General features: G+C 40.9%; 1 protein-coding gene across 1 annotated transcript in view; it reads left to right on the top strand.

Annotated features, from left to right (window-relative positions):
• The window catches only part of LOC138602540 (ras-related protein Rab-26), a 70,605-nt gene extending 49,512 nt beyond the window's left edge, over positions 1–21,093 (top strand). The window contains exons 6-9 of the mRNA XM_069674030.1: positions 15,642–15,707; positions 17,909–17,965; positions 18,776–18,852; positions 19,499–21,093. Coding sequence (XP_069530131.1) covers positions 15,642–15,707; positions 17,909–17,965; positions 18,776–18,852; positions 19,499–19,598 — 300 coding nt within the window. The 3' untranslated portion in view covers positions 19,599–21,093. The remainder of the gene's footprint in view (positions 1–15,641; positions 15,708–17,908; positions 17,966–18,775; positions 18,853–19,498) is intronic.
• The last annotated feature ends 2 nt before the right edge of the window (positions 21,094–21,095 follow it).

A 21,095-nucleotide genomic window follows, 5' to 3' on the forward strand; every position in this document is an offset into this window, starting at 1 on the left:
TACATAACGCCTCACTTCTGCCTGCTCACCAGAAACAAAAAAGTGCCTTTTATGTTCCTCTGAGTTTGTTGCAACTCCGCAGAAAGAAGCTCTTTACCTACAAGGGGTCTGAAAAAGGTCAAAGCCATTCAGACGAATGAAAGAAATGATTTGCAGACTCAAGTTTCAAAAAGCAGCATGAAATACTCAGACAGCTTTGTCCTAAATGGAAGTGCTAAACCGCCCACTCAGCTTTTTCAGCTAAAATCTTCAACATCATTACGACGAGTATCCAAGGACGGGCGTTTATCCACTCTATTGTTTGTACTTTTATTATAAATATTTTAATGAACTGATGCTGGAATGGATAAAACCAGGAAATATGCAAGACTAGACAATTTTATTAAACGAGTGTGAGGCACATGTTCCTTTGGGCTGGCCTTGGGTGCAGACTTTTAGATCTATTGGGGGGTAAAAAAAGAAAGATGCTGCAATAAAAAGCTGTTCTAGACAATCAAACAAACAAAACTCGGGGGGGAGGGGAGGCGGAGGGTTTGTCTCACAGCCACAAATGCTTTGAAAAGTTTCCCATAACCCCCGGGGTTTAGACTGAGTCACTTTATGTTGCTATTTTCCTGAAAAACCTTTCAAACGTGATGCGGTATAAATCAGATGATCTGGAAGCCACGGGGTCCTGCACCGCATGTCTTCAAAAAGGTCTGCACAAAATGATTCATCCAATCACTCGCCTACGCTGTTTGTCTGTTGCTGTATCTGTTAGTCACAGAAACTATTGACACCACAGTCTCTGAGACAATATGTGATGCCTCTAAAAGCCACTTTTGTAAGCCGTCTACTTTCGCTCTGTTTGCACATGTTGCTGCTCCCCGTTCTCAGCTCCCAGTACTGCGATATGATTCTGAGCTAAACAATCGGTCAAAGACTAACTTTGTTCATCTTTCACTGAAAAACAACACAGAATCCAGCAAATATATAAAACTCTCAGCTTTTCGGTCCCTCTCTGTCTCTCTTGTCTCTTTGGAGTGTTTTATCTCTAACTGGCACGAATAAATGCAGAGGCGTCATTAATTTTTTTCGTGGTTACTCTGGCTTTTATCACAGTCCTGCGATCCTTTTATCATCCAGACAGAAGGACCTTATAGCTCTTTGTTTGAAATAGAAAGAGGGTGAAAATGGATTTCAATTATATGTATGAGCAGAATAGAAAGTGGCCTCTAAAAAAGTGTAGGTGGCTTCGACCTGATGGCATAATGGGGGGAACGTGAAGTTTTTTTTTGTGAATAACATCAGCTCATAACTATTAACACAGCATGTTCTGTTGATTATCCTCAGCAATTAACACACTTCTTTGGAACACCGTGTCGCTTTTGAATTTTTCAAATGCACTCTGTCAAAGCTGCACAAAAGAAATAATTTCATCTGCGAAAGTCTCAGCAGCTATTAGGTGAAAACCTCTGCAACAAAAACTGCTCGTATGTTGAAGAAAACTTTTAATTTGAGGTGTTTGATTCTATCCAAATGACTGCGTAAAGATGAACAAAGCATCTCCCCCTCCTCTTGTCGTACAAATTAAAGCCAAAATAACAGGAAGCGGGCGCTGCCATCTTACGTATTTGGAGCGGAGTGTGCGGTAGGGGATCGGCTGGTGGAGCCACGATATTGACGTTCTGTCGCTTCTGTTCCCCCAAAACACACATTTAACTTACCGAATCCTGACATCCTGTCCAATCCTACGCTAGCAACTGTAACTAGGCACGGGAGGCCTGTCAAGCTTTCAGAACAAGGAGACATGCCTGAACAGTGTGAATATGGAAACTGCAAGTCTGACAGCAGATAGTCTCAAAGTTCAGAGGGGGGTGTCATATTTTTTGATTTTCCGAAGCCAAAAACTCGAGAGGAGAGATGTCGGACATGGATTCATTAAAATTGTGGAAGAGAGTCAACTGGCTTGCGATCCTGTCTGCCCTTCGCTACCACCACCGGTGATATCAGCACAGCCTTTATTTTACCACCCCTTGCTTTGTGCAGAATTTTGTTGCTTTCCTGTTGTGCTTTAGTAGGATAGACCGATTATTGGCCGGGCCGATTATCGGTGCCGATATTTGGCATTTTGACGCATATCAGCATCAGCCATTTTTTTTTTTTTTTTTTTTTTTTTTTATCCGACGGCCGATAAGAGATCAATTTAAAACTGGGTTATTTTGGCTCTGATGCATATGCTTAAAGGCATTTAAACAAAGTTAAGTGTTGGAGTTTGTATTATTCAAAATTTTGACGCCAATATTTTCACTTTTACTGCAAATGAATATCGGCTTCAAATATCGGTTATCGGCCTCCTTGACTACTAATAATCGGTATCGGTATCGGCCCTGAAAAAACCATATCGGTCTATCTCTAGCCTTTAGGAGATCCAGTGTTTGGATCAAGCCCACAATATGCGAGCAACATCCTGACGCACTTTAAACAAAATGAAAACGAGGGATCATTTAGTTGTGCTAGCAACGGGCTAAAACATATGAGATAATTAAACTTATAGAGAGTCATAGCTAAATATTAGCTTAAAATAAAACAATATATTGGCTTACCCTGCTGTGCACGAACACTGTTGTTGCTGCATATGATCGCCCTAAATATGATTGTCATGACATGGGGTGCCTGATGCTTGCATTGAGACCAGATTTTTATGTCCTCTTCATTCTCGACACACCGCTGACACATTATATTCTGAATGCAGCTTTCAAATGTGTATTGTCGTCCTTTCTGTCGACTTCTCTCTGATATCTGGGAACTATTTTTCCAGCACTTTGCCATCATCTCCCTTGGAACATCTCTCACTGTGTTGAAAACGCCATAGTATTTACATGCTGGTGCGGAAGCTTGACAGGCGTAGCAACAGTAACCAAGGGGGGCGGGAGTTGGCGAAGGGTCAGTTGTTTAGCTGTCCAGCAGGCAGTTTCACTGTTATGCTTTAATCTCACAGCAGCAGTACGTTGAAAAAGAATGGCTCTATTAGTGCGTATGTACCTTTGGTGGGTTGTCTCGGCAGAAACAAAACATTTGCTGCAAAAATGCTGTAGAAAATAATTAGTACCTACTGCCTAAAACATGTGTTTGCATAACATGTTGTACCGGAATCGATTTGGCGTCTGTAGTGTTAATAAACCTGCAGCATGTCAAGACATTAGCGCTGGGTCTTACATGTTGTTGGGTTGGTAACAGCAGAAGAAGAAACACTGGATCAAAGAGGTCTCTCCGCAGAGGTCACCCTCCTCCCACGCAGGGTGACTGTATCAAAGTCAGTAAACTCTGTGTATGGCTTTAGGTGTTTGTTTTTAAGCTTTCCCACATTTCTTTTCTTCCGTGTTGTTTCGTCGTGACCCATACACTCACATTTGAATTTTTTTAATAATATTTGACTCAAGGAAATGAGAACAGACAAAAATAGATGTTCCTTTAAACCAAAAAGAGCCCATTTTAAAGAGAGGAATTGTATTTACATGGACTGACATGAGGAGTGAGGAGATTTCAGTTTGATTGACAGGAGGACACTGAGCCTCATCTAACCTCCCTCCGACACAGTGCACGTCTCAGGAAGCAAGGGGGCACAGATGTCACAGAGGAAATCATGATAATGAGGACCGCTTGTGAGCACACAATCTCAAAAAGTAGCGCACAACGCCGGGGGGAAACTCTGCGTCTCTGTTTCTGCACCGTGTTTGGTGGTGCGTAGTTGAAATTTGTTATAATGAAAAAGTACCAGTGTGACACATTTGCAGGTAAATGGCTTCACTTCTTTGTGTGTGCAGCTTTGAGACCTTTCAGCTTGCTCACCCTGAATCTCAATTTTGCTGGCACTTGACATTTCGCCCGCTCTTTTCCTTCTTTCCCTTCATAACATACTGAAACCTTCAATTATTGATTTGCTCTTTTATATTTATAATTTCGGCGAAATAGAAATCCATTCACATGGTTGACGTTCTGGCCCGCACTGGCAGGAAGTGAACTGATTGCTTTTACCTCTTGACTCGACCACTTGCCGCCAATGGAACACGTAAATGGTCTCTTACCTCTGCTTCTCTCGCTGTCATGCACGTCGTTTTGAGACTAAATGTAGGTTTTATATCAAGTAAGTACGCTGCAGTAGACGATTTAAGCTTCATTTTCTAGTACCCACAAAGACAAGGTGAAAAGGAAGCAACTCAATAGTACAGTCGTAACAAGAAAAAAACCAAGGTAGCTGTAACTGTGTAAAAGCTTTCAACTGAAGGCAACTAAAGTACATGGAGAGAAAAAACTGTTGAAGGACTGTACAAATGTTATATCAGACCATCCTAACAAAACCAAACATTGTACAGTGTACAGCATAAGCCTGCAGATTGTGGCCGATTACAATGACCCATATTTAGCAGAAAAGGAGGAGGTCAGGAGATGTAGTTCATAGACAGAGAAAGTCAATCTGCCATAAAAATGTAGAATAAGAGACCGAATGTTAGTACAGGAAGTGTTCTGGTTTCCGTTTGTAGTCCGTGTAGTATTGACCAATCAGCAGGCTGCAGTGTATGCAGGAAAAACAGTCCGTGTGGAGAGCAAAAGCAGGCGGAACGTAATCTGTCATAATGCCATCCCGGCTCCCATCAGCGCCATCTGATGATGATTTATCTTCTTATTAATCTCTTATTAAAAAAACAGACATCTGCATGTAAGTTCAGCTAACAGTCCGCTCTAGATCAAAAATTTCAACTCAAGACAAATCTGACACTGTGTCACAAAAGCCATTCAGATTTCCCGACTTCCTTGAATGCATCAGAAACGATCGATCCGACCTCCGTTCAACAAACAAGTATTTTAAAAGTAGTTTCCTTCTCCTCTTGAGGACAGACCTGACAAAGCTTCCTTCTTACTTTTTACAAATCTGCATCACAATGTTGAAATTTCAGCAAAAGTAATACCTGTTAAGTAAAGTCAATCATAAGAAAGTGGTTCGGAGATTTCCTAAACCCTAACGAGACGGCAAAACTACAATCTGCCTTTGGTGGTCTTCCATGGTCATATGAAATGTTGGGGGTCTTTGGATATGTCACTGTTCTATTGTGAAGGTATAAGGACGGGTTGAAATATGCAGTTTGTAGTATGTATATGGAGAGACACGGCCCATTGCTGGTTAAAGTTGTAATCTTGAAGATATCCAGACAGTGTTGCATGTGTGACGTCCACGGTTGGCTCCGATTGTGTGGAGGTCGCTTTCCTTTTTAGACTGTTTGCCTTCATCTGAGCGTCCAATTTGTTTCTTTTTCACTTATTTTTGAAGTTGTATCTGTAGTCATCGATCTTTTCTTTGTTTGTTCAGCCATAGTAGATTACTGTTTAGTCGCAACACTTGCAGACAGCGGAGAAGCAGCCGCTTAGCTCCGCCTACCCTCTCTGACAGACCAACCACTGCTGGCTGATGGAAAACGCGTCACTAACTGGCCGTCGCTTGTGATTTTTTTCCGCGAAAGTCGCACCCAGTCTGTAATACTGCAAATGCAAATGCTTTCATCGGTGGGCCATAGGCTCAATCACCATTGTGTTACCTCATTCGGCGACAGATAGAGACCTAACAGACATTTGTTTAAATGAAAATCTTTGAGATTATTACTTTAACAAAAAAAGAGTCAAATAATTCATATGCTTACTTATACTTTCAGAGAAACTTGGATTTGGAGCTTTGTTTTTCTCCAAAGTAAAAGACCTTCCTCTACAAATGCTGCGAGTTGACCTTGTTTCACTCTCAGCTTAGCAGTCATTTTTCTTCCTTTGGCACTGTGTCCTTTTTGCTATTTTCTAAGAGGGCCGAGCTGAATCGCATTAATATCTGTAAAGACTTTAGAGAAAGGAAAAAAACCGTGCAGAAATGTTCCTGCAAGAAAAGCTACTGTTTTCTCCACTAATCACTATGACAAACTGGACACAATATTCACTCACATATTAATTATGTTTTTTGCTTTAATGCTGCTCTGTTCACGTATCACGTGGCTGAAAGAGAAACACATTTAGGGTTCAGGGTTTTGTTCCACTTTGGCTCAATAACAGATCATCAAAAGAGGTGAAAATAGTCCATCTAAACACGTCTCACTCTCGCTCATACTCGCTCTGACTGCAGCTTTTGAAAGACATCAGTCATCAGAAATGTCTCTCACCAATATCATCTGGCAGGAAGGCGCATCAGCTGCTCTTTTATAAACATAAAAGCCTTTCTCTTCCTTGTCAGGCTACAGAAATGAGCTTACAAGGCTGTTGTGTTTTCTGTGATGTAAAGTTTTATAGCACAGAAGGGACTTGCTTACTGATGTCTTTCATTACACATATTGTGTGTGTGCCTGTAAACATCTGCAGAGGATTTGCTTGCATATAATGCTTCTTCAAAATGTCAACAAGCAGATTAAAAAATGCTAATGCCAACAATATAAATCTTGTTTTGGAAAAAGTCAGATATTGATATCTCTCTGCATGCCTGGGTGTGTACCTTCATGGATGTGTGAGTACACACAGCCCCGAGTGTGACAGGATTTTCTCGGTGTCTTCCCCGTGTGTCAGACAGAGACACGGTGTCACTCCGTTTAGCCGAGCTGCCTCGTGGAGCTTAAACCTCCTCTCCGGGGAGAAGCCCTACTTTCTCCCCGCGCTGCTCTGGGTTGGCTCAGTCTGACTCTTCCTGTTGTTGGAAGCAGACTGCTCCGCTCTGTCTGTTGGTGTAATACCCTGATCAAAGCTTGGCAGAAAATAGCATTGTCACCCACCGCAAATCTGCTTAGACAAAAGTGCAACAGAAGGAAATTTGGGTCGTTTGGAAAGAGACTCAGAGGCTCCTGGAGGAATTTTAGACAATTTGTACTCAGCAAAGTGTGACCAGGGTGTTTATAGGATGCAAAGAGATTTTGTACACAGTATATGCAATGAATCATTATTTTGTGACTAGTCAGGATTCAAGGATAAATAATTCAGCTTCTCAAGGTTATGAGGGAAATATGGCAACAAAGATGCTTTCAACACTGAGTAAGGAAGGAAGGAATTAAAGAATACAACTCAGACTGTTGAGTTGAGTGTCTTTGACTTTTAAAAAGTACCATTACTAAACTATTCTTTCAACAAAAGAAGCCTTAGGCCCCGTGTCCACATAACCGCTCGCAGGGAGCGCTGGGATGAAGCGCTTGTGCGGTGAGAGAAAAAAACGCTGCATGCGGGGTTTCTATGACAACAAAGATTTAACTAACTACAGAGCTAACAACAAGCTTACAGAGCGTAGGGCGATAATTTTCAGTCTCTATTGTGATACTGTTGGTTTGTCATATCGTACAGCTCCGGGTAGACAGAAACGGCCAAAGCAAGTTGCTCCTCCATGTTTGGGTGGTAACCAGGGTGACGAGTGGCGCCCCATCTGAATGGTTACCTGAAAAAAGCGGCAGTGACGACACCAGCGCCTTTCTGAAAATTCAGTGATTTTCAACTCAAAGCACTCGGAGCGGCGCTTTTTCTCTCGCCGGCCGCATACCCTCTGTCCTCATTGGGAACAGTTGTAAAAAAGACGCTGGTGCTCAGAAAAAGGCGCTATGTGGACACGGGGCGTTTGTGTGTGTTTGAAAGATGCTATGTATTAGGGTTCGATATTTTTCAATACTTTAAAACGATGCAAGCTCCGTTATTTTTACATTCTACTGAACCGAAAGTTACTGAAGCTTTAAAAAAAAACAACAGATCTGAAGTCAGAGTTTCAACCCAAAGCTGCCACAAGCAAAACAGGGAGCAGCTGTGGTCGAGCGACACAGACAGGAAGTGAAGAGAGCGAGCACGGTTAATTAATAAAGAAGTGAAACAGAGAAATACCGTAAAATTTGGTGTATAAGAGCACCTTTAATAATTTTGTTTTCTTCTAAAAAGTGGGCTGCGTCCTATATACCAGTGTGAAATGCAGAGAGAGGTGTGTAATTGCGTTACAGTATTTTACCCAGACGATGGCGCTATATACTAACATTCACCGCCATGATCGCCAGTGCAGCCGCCACCCTCACAGCAATCAACGTTAGCGTAGCTGCGGCACCACTAGCTAGCAGGATTGCAAAATTTGACATGCCGAAAACAGATGGTAGTCTATAAACTCCGTCATATATTCTGGTGTTATTCACGTGTATTCACCTCTCGAAATTAAAAACAAGAAAGCGACCTCTTTTTTTGTTGCCGTGGTAATCGGTTTCGACTATCGTTTTTTTTACTAGTATCATATTAAAGTTTGAAACTGTGGTATTGTGACAACCCCATTATGTATAATGAACCGTTTCTCACAGCGCTGAGACTAAAAAGGAAGTATTCCCGCTCCATCAGGTGACCTAGTTAGTCTAGTATCCTTGAATAGGACTCAGTGGTGCTCTTTCCTCACAGTGACAACAAAAGAAGAGAGAGATACAAGGCAGCATCTGAAGTACCCTCACAAGCCTCCGCCAGTGACAACTTGTCTCGCCAAAGTCACGATGCAGCCGCCAGCAGCTGTCTGCCCGCTTTTTATCTTCCTTCCTCTCTGATACAGATCCTTTGTGTCTTTGTCTTGTCTTTCACTGTCACTGTCTGTCTCTCCATCTTGCTGCCTTTTGGCACCTTCTCTGTGTCCCGTTCACATCGCTGCTTCTGTCTCATCAGTCTCTCTGCCATTGTTATCCTCTTACAGCGCGAGTTCCTGCTCCGCTTTTGTAATCACAGGGTCAGAAAATTTAATATATTAGAACAAAGAGAAACTAATTACTTCAAATGTAGTTAACTGACTGAAATGATTATTTGGACAAACTTTCAAACGCACGTTTTAATTCGTCAGAGCTCTTGACAGAGGGAACAGAGGTCTTGGCGGTGCGGAAAAACAAGAATCGAGCGGCTGACTTCATCTGGCTTATTTAAAGTTTTTTGGCCCACACAAACAAACTTCTACCTGATTCGATTTCTCACTATTTTCGGACTTGACTTGCCAGAGCAATAAGCTGAGAAATAAATAACCGCGCCTGCCACCACAACACATTCTCAGTGACATTTGGCTCTCAGAGCGTTTGACCAGAGAACCTGGACAGAGTCTTGAATAAAACATGAACCCAGTCTGGTTCCTTCAGCCATGGCCGCTGAGGATATCAGACTTAATTGAACCCTGGTGTTTAGCTGCTTGAAGCCCTTTTCTTTTAGCCTGGTAACACCAGAATGATTCCCAATCACAAATGAAAATTAGTCTGGAAACTCTCAGTTAATTTCAATTACCAAGAGGCATTTTTCACTGATACACTCTGGACTCTTCAACCAATTAAAGCGACCAATTGCGGCCTTATAGTTCAACATCATGACAGACATTTGGCATGATGTGACTGAGTGGCAAACACTTACCGTTTATACACAACATGATCCACTGTCCAGTTTGTTTAATGTTCAACATCCGTGGCAGCCGTCTTGGTTCTTCACAAATATGCCTTGAAGATGTTAAGTCCGCCTCTTATAAGATTAACGGTTGTGAGTGAAGCAAGTTGATGGGAATCTGTGAGCAGAAGGGAGACCAGACACATCCGCCACAGGAAATACAACTTAAACTCACAGCTTTGTTGAGTTCTCAGGCTACTGTTACTCTGAATAGAAAGATGCATACATAGATGTATTAATATTGTTATCCATTTAATTTCAAAGTATTAATTAGATCTAAAAATCAGCTTGAGATAAATTCCCTTGACGCTTTGTAATGAAAGTCGTTCAGTGTTAAGATTTCCCGACTTCCTCGAATGCATCAGAAATGATGGATCCGACCTCCGTTCAACAAACGAGCATTTTAGAAGTACTTTTCTTCTCCTCTTGAGGACAGACCTGACAAAGCTTCATTTTGACTTTTTATTCATCTGCATCATGATGTTGAAACTTTAGCAAACCTGTTAATTAAAGCAAATCACAAGAAAACGGTTTAGTTTTCTGTAAGTAGTGCAGCAAAAGGAAGTCTTGACTGGGAGTCGTTTATCGCTAACCGCTGGCTACACACACGCCCTGTTCACCGTGTCCCCAGAGGCTATGTCGTCGTCAGACTATAGGCGATGGTAGATTGATGACGTACTAAACCAAGCTCAGCTCTAACGCCGGAGGCAGGTGGAAACTGACATCCTGCATAAAAAAGAACATCTCCCAACAGCTCAATAATGGTCTTGTTTACATGTTAGCATGCAAGCTAGCCATTACGTTCTTAACTACTTTCTTACAGTAATCTTACAGGGTTTAATTAACATTGCTTTGTGTGAATATAACCAACAAGATTATAGGAGTAAATCTGGAGTGAGCTTCTGATTATGTAGCTTTAAAATGCAGCACAGTAGAGCCTCATGTTTCTTGTTTACAGCATGTGGATGAGATATTGGGAACCAGCTGTCCCTGTTTGTTCAGCCTTTCACTGAGATATAATGGCTTTCAATACCGGGCTGTTGAGCATTGTATCTTTATTTATTTAAACCTGTTTACTCATCAATTATCACTTCCTACAAACTGCAATGAGATCTCTTTCACACTGATGGATGTGCTTTAGCCGAGGAAGCCTGTGTTTTCCACCAGTGTCTCTCACAGCCAAGCCTTGATAATAAACAGGGATTTTTTTTTGTTTGGTGGTGGAGAGAAAATCAGAATCCTTATACAAATAACTCTCAGTAAATGACTCACCTTTACATTTAGGTCTCTAATATCTAAATACAATTGATAATATTAAGATGACATTTACTACATTGATAGATTTCTGCTGCCTGTCGAGTCATTGCACATGCCATTCCTCTCCTGCAGTAAAAAGAGAATAGGATGCTTTAAGTCCCCGAAATGGACGTGACAAGTGGCATCATCTGGAATCGATGATTGTGTCTGTGAAATGACCCATGCCAGGAGGGAAGTGCACACAAAACAGCTGAAAGATCTAATTACAAGCCACGGTTCATCAGCAGTCATCGCAGCATATGGAGGGAATCAGTCAGAGGCAAGCTGTCGCGGTTTGTCCTGCAGAGGTTTGCGTGGCTTGTTGTGGGAGGATGAACGTTTTGAAAAGTTGCCTCACTCGAGCACAGTACTTTTAAAATGATGCAGAGAAGCAGCAATGACGAGCAGTGGACCTGGCTATGTTTATGTGAATGATGGAAAACCTTGAGAGCTGAATTATGTATGAAGCAGGTGATTATGCAAAATATGCAAAATATATCTCGGTAACATCTCACCCCTTCAGCGCTATGTTGAAAAAGACTGGTGATGCATATTCTAACAACCCAAGTTCACAGAATAGTACAGAGCTCAGCCTTTCTGAATCGGTCCTCCGCTTCCAACGCCGTGAAAGCACCAAACTCCTCTGACCTCATTATAATCAAGGCTATCAAATTGCAAATGTGATTCAGCATAGATTTCAAGGTTACACAATACAGTTGATTAAAGAGATACTTTTTGCAGTGGGGTTGTTTAAGTTAATTATGATCAGTCATTGTGATACCTACAGTCGATGGCGGGCAGCACAGCCTTTGTTTGGAAAGTATGGAGATTATACGTGCACTAAATACACCTCATCAGCTGAAGTGCAAACTATATATAATATTTTCACCCCTTTACCTCGCTCTCAGTCAGCCTTTTCCTACGACACCATGTTGTTTAATTCATTTAGCGCCTCTTTCCAGATGCTGATGCAGCAGTGCTCTTTAGCGTCTAGCTAGATGATCACTGCACACTAGTGCTGTCAAAATTAGCCAAAAATGACATTTGATTATTCCTTCTAAAAAAAAAGGTTTGAACTATTTTAATATCTATTTTATCGCAATATGTCCACAAGAGGGTATATCAATACAACATGCCTTTTAGAAGATCAACATAGACTTCCTACACCTTGCAAAATAAATAAAATAAGGTTACGCTAGAACAGACATTCAGCGCTCTGAGTAAGCTAACATCTCTTTTAATAAAATCAATTAATAAAAATGTAATTGGCTCATTTCATCAACTCAAGTTAATTATCAATGCATGAAAGCGACGCTGCGTGCATTCAAAGATGCTCCGTAACCAAGAGAGTGCACGCCTGGACAAGAACACACAAGAGCCTGTGTGCTAACTGCTTCAAACTTCCCACATGTCATTCGAGTTGCGGCCTCTAATAATAGTGCAGATTTTTTTCACATCGAATATTAATTTTAAAAAACAATTTTTTATTACAAATCAGTTGTTTATTCGAATTTAGAGTCTTCGTTGACAACCCTACTGCAGACATGAAATTGTCTCATCGAGAGTTGAAGCCACATCTGTCCAAGGCGAATATCGCTCCACAAAACATGGTGAAATCTATCTGGTGACGAGGCCACACACAGTGGAAAATACAAGCATGCACCGTCTTGAAAATCTTCTGAGAAGTAAAATAGTTCCCTGCATGCACAGGCACGCCGACCATGTGTTGATAAAAACATGTTGTGAAAGGAAAGGGCTGTCTGAAGGTGAGGAGAAGCATTGAAAATACTCAATAATACAGTGTCCACTTGAAACTGAGTTTGTTTATTAAAGGAGCTGCAAACCCATCAACAGCAGTACATAGCTTAGCTTCTATGTCTTAACTACAGCCGCCTTCTCCAAACTGGGACCGTGCTGACTGCCATTTATTTAGATACACTGACAATAACAGAACAAAAAAAACATACAAATGAACAAGCAGATTATGCAGAATAGTTAAAGAAACATTAGTCATAGTTGTCTTAATGTTGTAAAAAACAATAATTCAAATTTAGATGTAATCAAGGCAGTGACACACTTTAATTCACCTACATTAGGTAAGACATAATCACCTCAACAATCACCTCATGTTACCTCGATTGAGGCCAGAATTTCATTTACATAAACTTTACTTGAGAAGATTAGAATTTCATAAAGACGGCTACATATGATGGCTAAGGTACGTTTGAGTCCAGACAGCCGTGTTAGAATCGACTGTAGTCCTGTCCCTCATGTGCAAGTTCCTTCCAAGATCCTCTGAGAAAGGGAGCGACTTCCTGCATGAGTTCGCTGTATGATGGAGTGCTAGCTGAGGGAAGTCAGATCTTTTATTTATAAGCACCTTTGCTTTCAAGCATGGTCATGTAATGCTAATCATGCGAGTCTGCAAAGGGCCATGCATCATTCTGTTGGATGTTGAGTGGAGTGAACTCTCGGAGCTCCAGGGTTTGGATGGTGTGACTATAGCTTAGGAGTAAGACATGCTTGGTGAAGGTTTAAAACATGGTGTAGATTAGCTCTGGATCACATCATGCTGCAGAGAGGAAATGTCACCAATGAAAGTTTTAGTTCTGGCAAAAAAACTTTTTAAACCTTTTCAATGAATGAAAATAAATAACGTCCCTGAAATACACAGGGCATATTGATATTTTCATTAACGATTATTCTGCAGATTATTTAGAGATGACAATGACAAATGACAAAGTTGACATAATAAATCAGTTCGATAAGAAGCTAAGAAGCAGGATTTTTTTCTTAAAGGATAGACTTGATTAATTGTCAAACCTGTTGCTGATTCATTTGTTATTAATTGGTTAATTTGTTGATCAATTACTAATCAATTAATCGTTTCAGTTTACATGTTCACTGTAAAGGCTTTATGTAGTTAGTGTTTCTGTGAGCAAAATGCTAATTTAAGCATGCTAACTTGCTCAAAGTTGCAGTGCTAACATGCTAATGTTTAGCAACTAAAGTGTTGACCATGTTCTACATTTTGGTTGAGCATGTTGGTATTAATCAAAGTACAGCTGATGGTAATGTCTTTAGCTCTGCAGCTTTTTCTTTATAAACCGAAGTATTGAGGCGCTAGAGCACAAAAGGAAGCACTTCAGTCCATAGCAATGACTTTATATAAAGATGGACGATGCGTTTCCATCTGCTCTCATTGTACATAATTGATGCCGAAAGAGCCCCCGTGACGTGTGCTGCCATTTTGCGATGTTGACATCATTTGGAGCCAGAGCTGCGCAGTAGAGATCGGCGGGTGGAGCCGCCGTTGCCACTTCCACAAACACACTCTTAAATTACCGAAAAAAACCCAGCAAAGATCCCGCATGCCGGCGTATTTAACATCAGAACAGCCTCTGTGTGTTGGTCTGAGGTTAACGTTCACAGGTATGGAAACTTTACTGACTGTGGTGATTGTTTTAGTTACGTTTCCTCTCACCGTTCCTCCTCTACTCTGATAATCCTGATAATCTCTGCCCAGATTGGTCAACAGAGCTGTCAATCATCCTTTTTACACCATCAAATAACTAATTAAAAATAAACTTGTCAGAAAAATGAACACTTGGACGTAAATCAGCATGATAAGAACTAACTATAATGATAGAGACAATGTCTGAGAAAAATGTATTTGGCGTGTATTTTGATTTTATAGTTTGACTCATGTCCCATCTGTTAACATGGAGGAGGCGGGGCTTATGACCTATACTGCAGCCAGTCAGCAGGGGGCGCTCAAAATCTTTTGGCTTCACTTTTAGAGAGCCGTCATGTCGTCCATCTTTTTATACAGTCCATAGTATACATCATCTTAAGTCAGTAATGTTTGTCCAGTGTCACTGGACATGTGAAAAATGGCTAGGATTGGATCACCAGAATATGATTCATTGTCTGGGGACCATGGAGGTCTCTGAAGTATATCATCAACTATTGACTCATTTAGTAGTCTGATCGACCAACGTCGTTATCTCTTAATGTCCATTTGATTTCAGTATTTATTATTGTAATACAAAGATATTTTCTCTTGTGATCATTCTAAGAAGTTTTTATGTCAACAAATACCTGCTGTTTTCAGCAAAGATTTTTTGGCACATGCACACTCTGGTACTCACAGGCAGCAGTGTCAACACATCCCCTATCTCATCTCCTGTTGTTTAACATGACCCTTGGCTGGAGATGACCCCGCTGAAACCCTTATACAAGCAGAGTCATCACCAGAATTAATTAGAGCAACTGTCAGAGGGCAAGCGGCTCCGGAGAGGGACCACAAAAGAAAAGGTGGATTGATCACCGGCCGGTCAGAAATCCAATGTGGAGTAATTCACTGTGGGTACAATTAAGCTTTGTGCTGAGAGGAGGGATTTTGTTTCAGCAGGTGGTGTTTGCAGGTGTTGATGAAATGCTAACGAACAGTGAATGGATGGTTCAGGTACAGTCAGAAGTGCTGTATCTTTCCCCTGTGTGCATGCTGTAATTAAGGCAGGATTTAGCAGACAGTGTTTGTTTCAGTCTCTTTTTATTTCTCACATACCCTTTCTTACTCGTCTCCCTTTTATTTATTTGTCCTTGCTCCAGTTTCTCCATCTAATCTACGCACATTTTTTTTCTTCCTTTACACAAATTCATCTTCCAAAAGCTGTTTCTCTTCCCTCCTCCTCTTGATTCCACTGATTAGATTTAATGCTCGTCCTTGTCATGTCCCAGACAAGGTTTTCTTTTCTTCCTCCTGTTTTTATGTGAACGACACATTTCTCCTTTCTTCCTTTTAATGTCAGGTTGCTCCTGTTTTTTTACGTTTTCACGCCCATGATGTCTTACTGCTTGTCTAACAGTGACTCTGTCGTGTCTCTCTCTCTCTCCTCTTTGTGCTGCTTTGTTGCCAGGCATGGCTGACTGAGATCCACGAGTACGCCCAACAGGATGTGGTCCTCATGCTGCTTGGAAACAAGGCAAGGCATTATGGGAAATATTTATCACTGTGGGTAGAGACACAGTAGGAGAAACAAATATTCTAGATACACTTGGGCTTTGTTTTGAAATACTACACAATGCTTTAGCACCACAACAAGAACAGTGTATCAAAAAGGCAATAAATGTGTCTTATTTATAGTTTGCTTATTTCTTAAAAAGATATTTCCTTCGTTAAATCATTTCTTTTATCAAGGCAGAGCTTTTTATGGAGACTATAAAAAAGGACATGATAGATATGAATTTATAAAATGAGTCTTGCAATATTTTATACTTTATTTCTTGCAAACAGATCCCATGAAGTGCAACAAATAAGGAATTAATCCCACTGTGTAGTCAAACACTGACGTAACTTATTCCTCTGTGCTCCTACATTGACGTCCACAAACTATTAAAAACGGATCAATGAGCCGTACTGATACACCGCCTGACACTGGGTTCTTTGATGACTTTGCATGTGGGCACTGTAGTTTATTTTGAGACCGTGACTCACTTGTGAACCAAACGTGTATTAATCCGTGGCTAAAAATAGGCCCCAAAACTTCATAGTGATTCCTGTTTGAGTAATATTTTCTAAAACCTACAGTGACCCGCTTTTCTGGAACGTTTTTAGCTTCATTTCTAAAAATATAAGTATTTATTTATCTTTATAACACTGATGATGACTTTGGTCAGAACTGTTTTATGCTCCTCAGTTTGTAGTATCAAGTAACATAAACAAAACCAATGTTTTATTAGCATCAGAAGGAATACACATTTCTCATTCACACATGCACAGTAACAAGCACAACATTAGTGTCGCGAACGATCCGATCCCTTTGGTGCGAACGTCATAGGTGAGAGCTGTTCTTTTTTATAGTATAGGCAGCGTTTTTTCAACGCCCTATACACTGCCTGTTGGCATCAGTGTCCGATCGCACTTGAAGCTGTTTTTTGGCACTTAATTCCCTCCTGTCTTGATCGTTGCTTGTGTTGTATTAACTCTCAGATATATGTCGCTTTGGACAAAAGTGTCTGCTAAATTAAATTGTAACTCGGCTACGCTAGGACACATGCAGCGGAATCATGTCAACGCAACATAGTGCCGACGGTGAGCAACATTATAACCCTTCGCCAAATTGTTGTTTTTTCTCAGTAGTCATGCAGAGCTGTATAATACATTTTGGGCAAATCAATGACGTTGATTAATTTTTCCGACATTATTCTGCTGTTAAATTTTAAAAATGTGTGTGTTGACACAGGAGAATATCGTGCAGGCTCGTTCACGAGTCTGACCAAAGAACGATGAGCCCGCTCTCGGAAAGGCTCCCTTTAAAAGAGCCGTAATTCCCAGGGCTACACGACATATGTTCTAACACAAAAACCAAAACCAGCTTAAAGTTGTAATCTCAAAGATATCAGTTTCGTTCTCTTTGGTGGCACCTATGGTGATAACCGGTAATTGCGGGAGCACACTTCCCAGATATCCAGACAGTGTTGCATGTGTGACGTCCACGGTTGGCTCCGGTTGTAACTCTTGATTTTCCTGGCTGACGGTCGCTTTCCTTTTTAGACTGTTTGCTTCATCTGAGCGTCGAGTTTGTTTCTTTTTCTTTGGATTTTCACTTATTTTTGAAGTTGTATCTGTAGTCATCCATCTTTTCTTTGTGTGTTCAGCCATAGTAGATTACTGTTTACTCACAACACTTGCAGGGACCGGAAAAGCAGCCGCTTACCTCATTCGGCGATAGTGACTTAACAGACATTTATTTAAATGAAAATCTTCGAGATTACTTCTTTAAAGACATCAGTCAATCATTCAATCGTTGATCTCAAGCATGCACACACATGCACACACACATTTGACAATATCCCAACCTGCTAATGTGCAAATATCAGTGTTACACATTTTTTGCATAGCTGCCATTCACATCTCCCCTCTGCACAGAGAACAGATGTCTCTGCCTTGGAGCTCTGTCTAGTTTCAGTCCCCAACACTCCATATCAGTCCTTAATTAGCACCCTGAGAGCCAATCTTGACTCATTAGCTGCCATCAGACCTGAACACCACCAGAGCTTGTATGTAAACTGTGGATAAATAGTGAAGATCTGCCCAGTGGGTAGGTGGATGGTGCGGTTTTAGGACTGATGTTGGTGGTGAATGACGCTCGCATGTGTGACCTTGTTTTTCCTGTCGCACCAGGCTGATGCCACACACGAGAGGGTGGTGAAGAGAGAAGACGGAGAGAGGCTCGCAAAGGTAAAGCAGCGCTGCACACTACATTACCAGAAAGTTTTCAGTGCAACTTCTAATTCTATTTTAATTAAGGCCTTGTATCTGAGAAATGGAGGTAGCGATTTCTCCTTTCATGTAATTTTGCAAAGATATTCGTCTGACTTATTGAATTTCTATGGCAGATGAGAAGATTATGAATATAACAGAAAGGTGGGATTATCCAGAGATCACTTCTCTTCCATTTTTGCTCTTTGTCTCACGGATTTAGACTTTCTGCTTATGTGAGGCTAATGATAAATACTTGATAATGAATATTTATTGTATAGATTCCAGCCTTTTGTGTCATCTATAAAACGTTTGCCCCTGTGATAAACCTCAGCCAGTTTCAAATGAAACCATTAAGCACAGAAACCAGGAGAGAAAACATTTGTTTTTCTTAATCTCCCAGACTGTTGCTCTGCAGCACGGCACACAAAACAAATGGCAAACAGCCGAGCAATTCTCTCCCGAAGTGGGAGCAGTAAAGTGCCACTAAGTAACTTAAGGCTCGGCCTGGGAGGGGGGACATGAACATCAGTTATCGTCACTGTGGGCTGAGACAAATTCCCCTGCAGAGGAAATCAGGGAGAGAAATTTACCGCATTCAAGCTGGATTTATCCAAAGGAAAGAAGTTGCTGCAAAGTTCTGCTGCAAACTTCGACATCATTTAGCTGCCCTGAGTTTAAAATGTGTAGCCTATCTGTTCGGGGCGTAAACTCATCATGCATGTATTTCAGTCTTCTGGGGTTAAATGGGGAAAGGTCTCCAGTAACTGAACTGCTTTGACTTTGCAGGAGTTTGGAGTTCCCTTCATGGAGACCAGCGCCAGGTCAGGACTCAATGTGGAGCTGGCTTTCACTGCTGTGGCGAAGTGAGTATCATTCTCTCTGCAAGTGTTGTGTATTTGTCTTACTAAAGGTTGTCTTGTCATTTTAATCAGCTAAATATTTGCACACAGCTACTAAGATGTTGATTTGACGGCACTGTTGATTCGTTAATGTGAAATTGTTTGACCTTTGATCTAGCAGTTTTTGTCAAACTTTTTCAAAGTGCCTATTAAAGTAATCTCGAAGATTTTCATTTAATTAAATGTCTGTTAAGTCACTATCTATCGTCAATTGAGGTAACACAATGGTGATTGAGCCTGTGGCCCACTGAAGCCTTTGTGAAAGTCGCCACAGACGCCCAGTCTGTAATACTGCAAATGCAGAGAAAAAGGTGGTGCACAGTTAGTTACACCTTGGCCTGCAAACTAGACGTCAATCCAGCTCATGTGTTTGCGTCTAAATCTTAACAGAGAGAAACTTCCCCCTTCGACAGACAAATAATAAACATCAAGTATCCAACTCTGCTCATACATCATTGTGCACAGGGAAGGTCAAACATCCAATTAAAGTATCACTAATAAGTGCAGAAGGATTTTTAAATCTGTTTTTGTGCAGACTTTAGAGGTGCAGGTCTATCGATTTGTGGCTCACTTTTGTTAATCCTCATTTCATCCTCTTCCTTCGTCTCAGGGAGCTGAAGCACAGATCTATGAAGGATCCCAGCGAGAAGTTTAAGCTGCAGGAATACGTGAACAAGGAGATGAAGGGCGCGGGCTGCTGCAGGTCTTAAAGCCTGCCCTGGTCGCTCCCCGGATGTGTGTGCGTGTATTTATGTGCGTGTGGATCACTCATGTTCATACAGTAGGTGTTCATATCTGGCCTGATCAGAGATGAGGAGTCAGCTCCAGCGAGGTATAAACCTTTTTTTCTGTCCTCTTTTTTTTTCTTGACTTTCGAACCTCCCTGTCTCACTCCACATGAGCTCCGTCTGTAGCCATCTCACCGCTCCATCTCATGTCCCGCTTGTCTTCATCCACCACCTCCTGCAGCTGTGAATGTAGCCCCAGGTTATGGTTTGCAAAAGACAACGTTAAGTGCTGCTCACCTCAGTTATTAACATATTAATGGACATTTTCTCCCATAACTGTAGCTGCATGATAATTTAACACCCGCGTTGAATGAGACACCAACCAAATAGCTTTTCACAATCGTGCATCGTTTTATTGTGAAGGGAATTAATCACTGAAGTTTCTGGTCTTTTTTTTAAGGCGTTCTCTCCTTGCTCAGCGTGTGAATGAATGTTCCTATAATAGATGTACAGTGGTGTGTCTTCTGTCTATGGTTCAGTGTTCATGTCAGTGATTCAACAGGCTATTTGGAGCCAGTTTAGCTCACCAGCATAAACTCAATCTAAGCATTACCATGATTCAGCTGTGGGTATTTGGGAGTATGTACTACTTCTTAAACATTAAAGTAAATGGGTGTTGCTATTTTGTTTTTTAAGAGGATGTAAAGTACAGAATAGCATACATAGCTACAGTAATGATTCTTGTAATAGTTATGAATTCATTCTAGATGCAAAAACAGACTTATAGGGTAGTGTAAAGACTCCTTTAGAAACACGGGAGTCGAGGGTGACAGAATCAAATTTGGGGAGATTTTTCCAGTAAAAGAATCAGTGTCGAATCTTGGAGTGCTCTAATGCAACCTCTCTTCTTGATAATATATTCATTTGTTTTAAAATAGAGGCTCAAACAATCTATGTACTCTCTAAAGACTGACGAACATGATGTAAATACTTTTTTTTGCATGTAAAAGAAGCTTCGGTGGAAGAGAGAGAAACACTTTAATGGTGAATAAGAGCGGAGTTTGGGGAATGGGCGGTGATACAGGTAATTATATTGACATTGTTACCTAAAGTATTGTATGACACTTTCATTTCAATGTTTCATTAGTAGTCCAAAGTGCACACATTAGTTGGCAGCTTAATTTCCTGCTTTTGTGTTTTGCTTTTGTTAAATATATAAATGGGGTATTTAGTGCCACGGTTTCTTCAAAGCATTCACCAGTATGTTTCTTAAACGTCCATTATAGAAGCCTCTTTTTATATGACTGTTGCTTTGTTAGAACACATCTTAACCATAGAAACTGAATCTCTGTACAGTATTTACAGTATTTTACAAACTTGATGTTCAGAGTAATGTACTGATTTATGGTTTTACTATTTTTCAATGTGCAACTAATTATTTGTAACTGAAAGTTAACTACAATAAAAAACAAGTTAATG

This window comes from Semicossyphus pulcher, unplaced genomic scaffold, assembly GCF_022749685.1.
Source record: "Semicossyphus pulcher isolate SPU_LCO1_2020_fin unplaced genomic scaffold, fSemPul1.0.p SCAF_23, whole genome shotgun sequence".
NCBI lineage: Eukaryota > Metazoa > Chordata > Actinopteri > Labriformes > Labridae > Semicossyphus > Semicossyphus pulcher.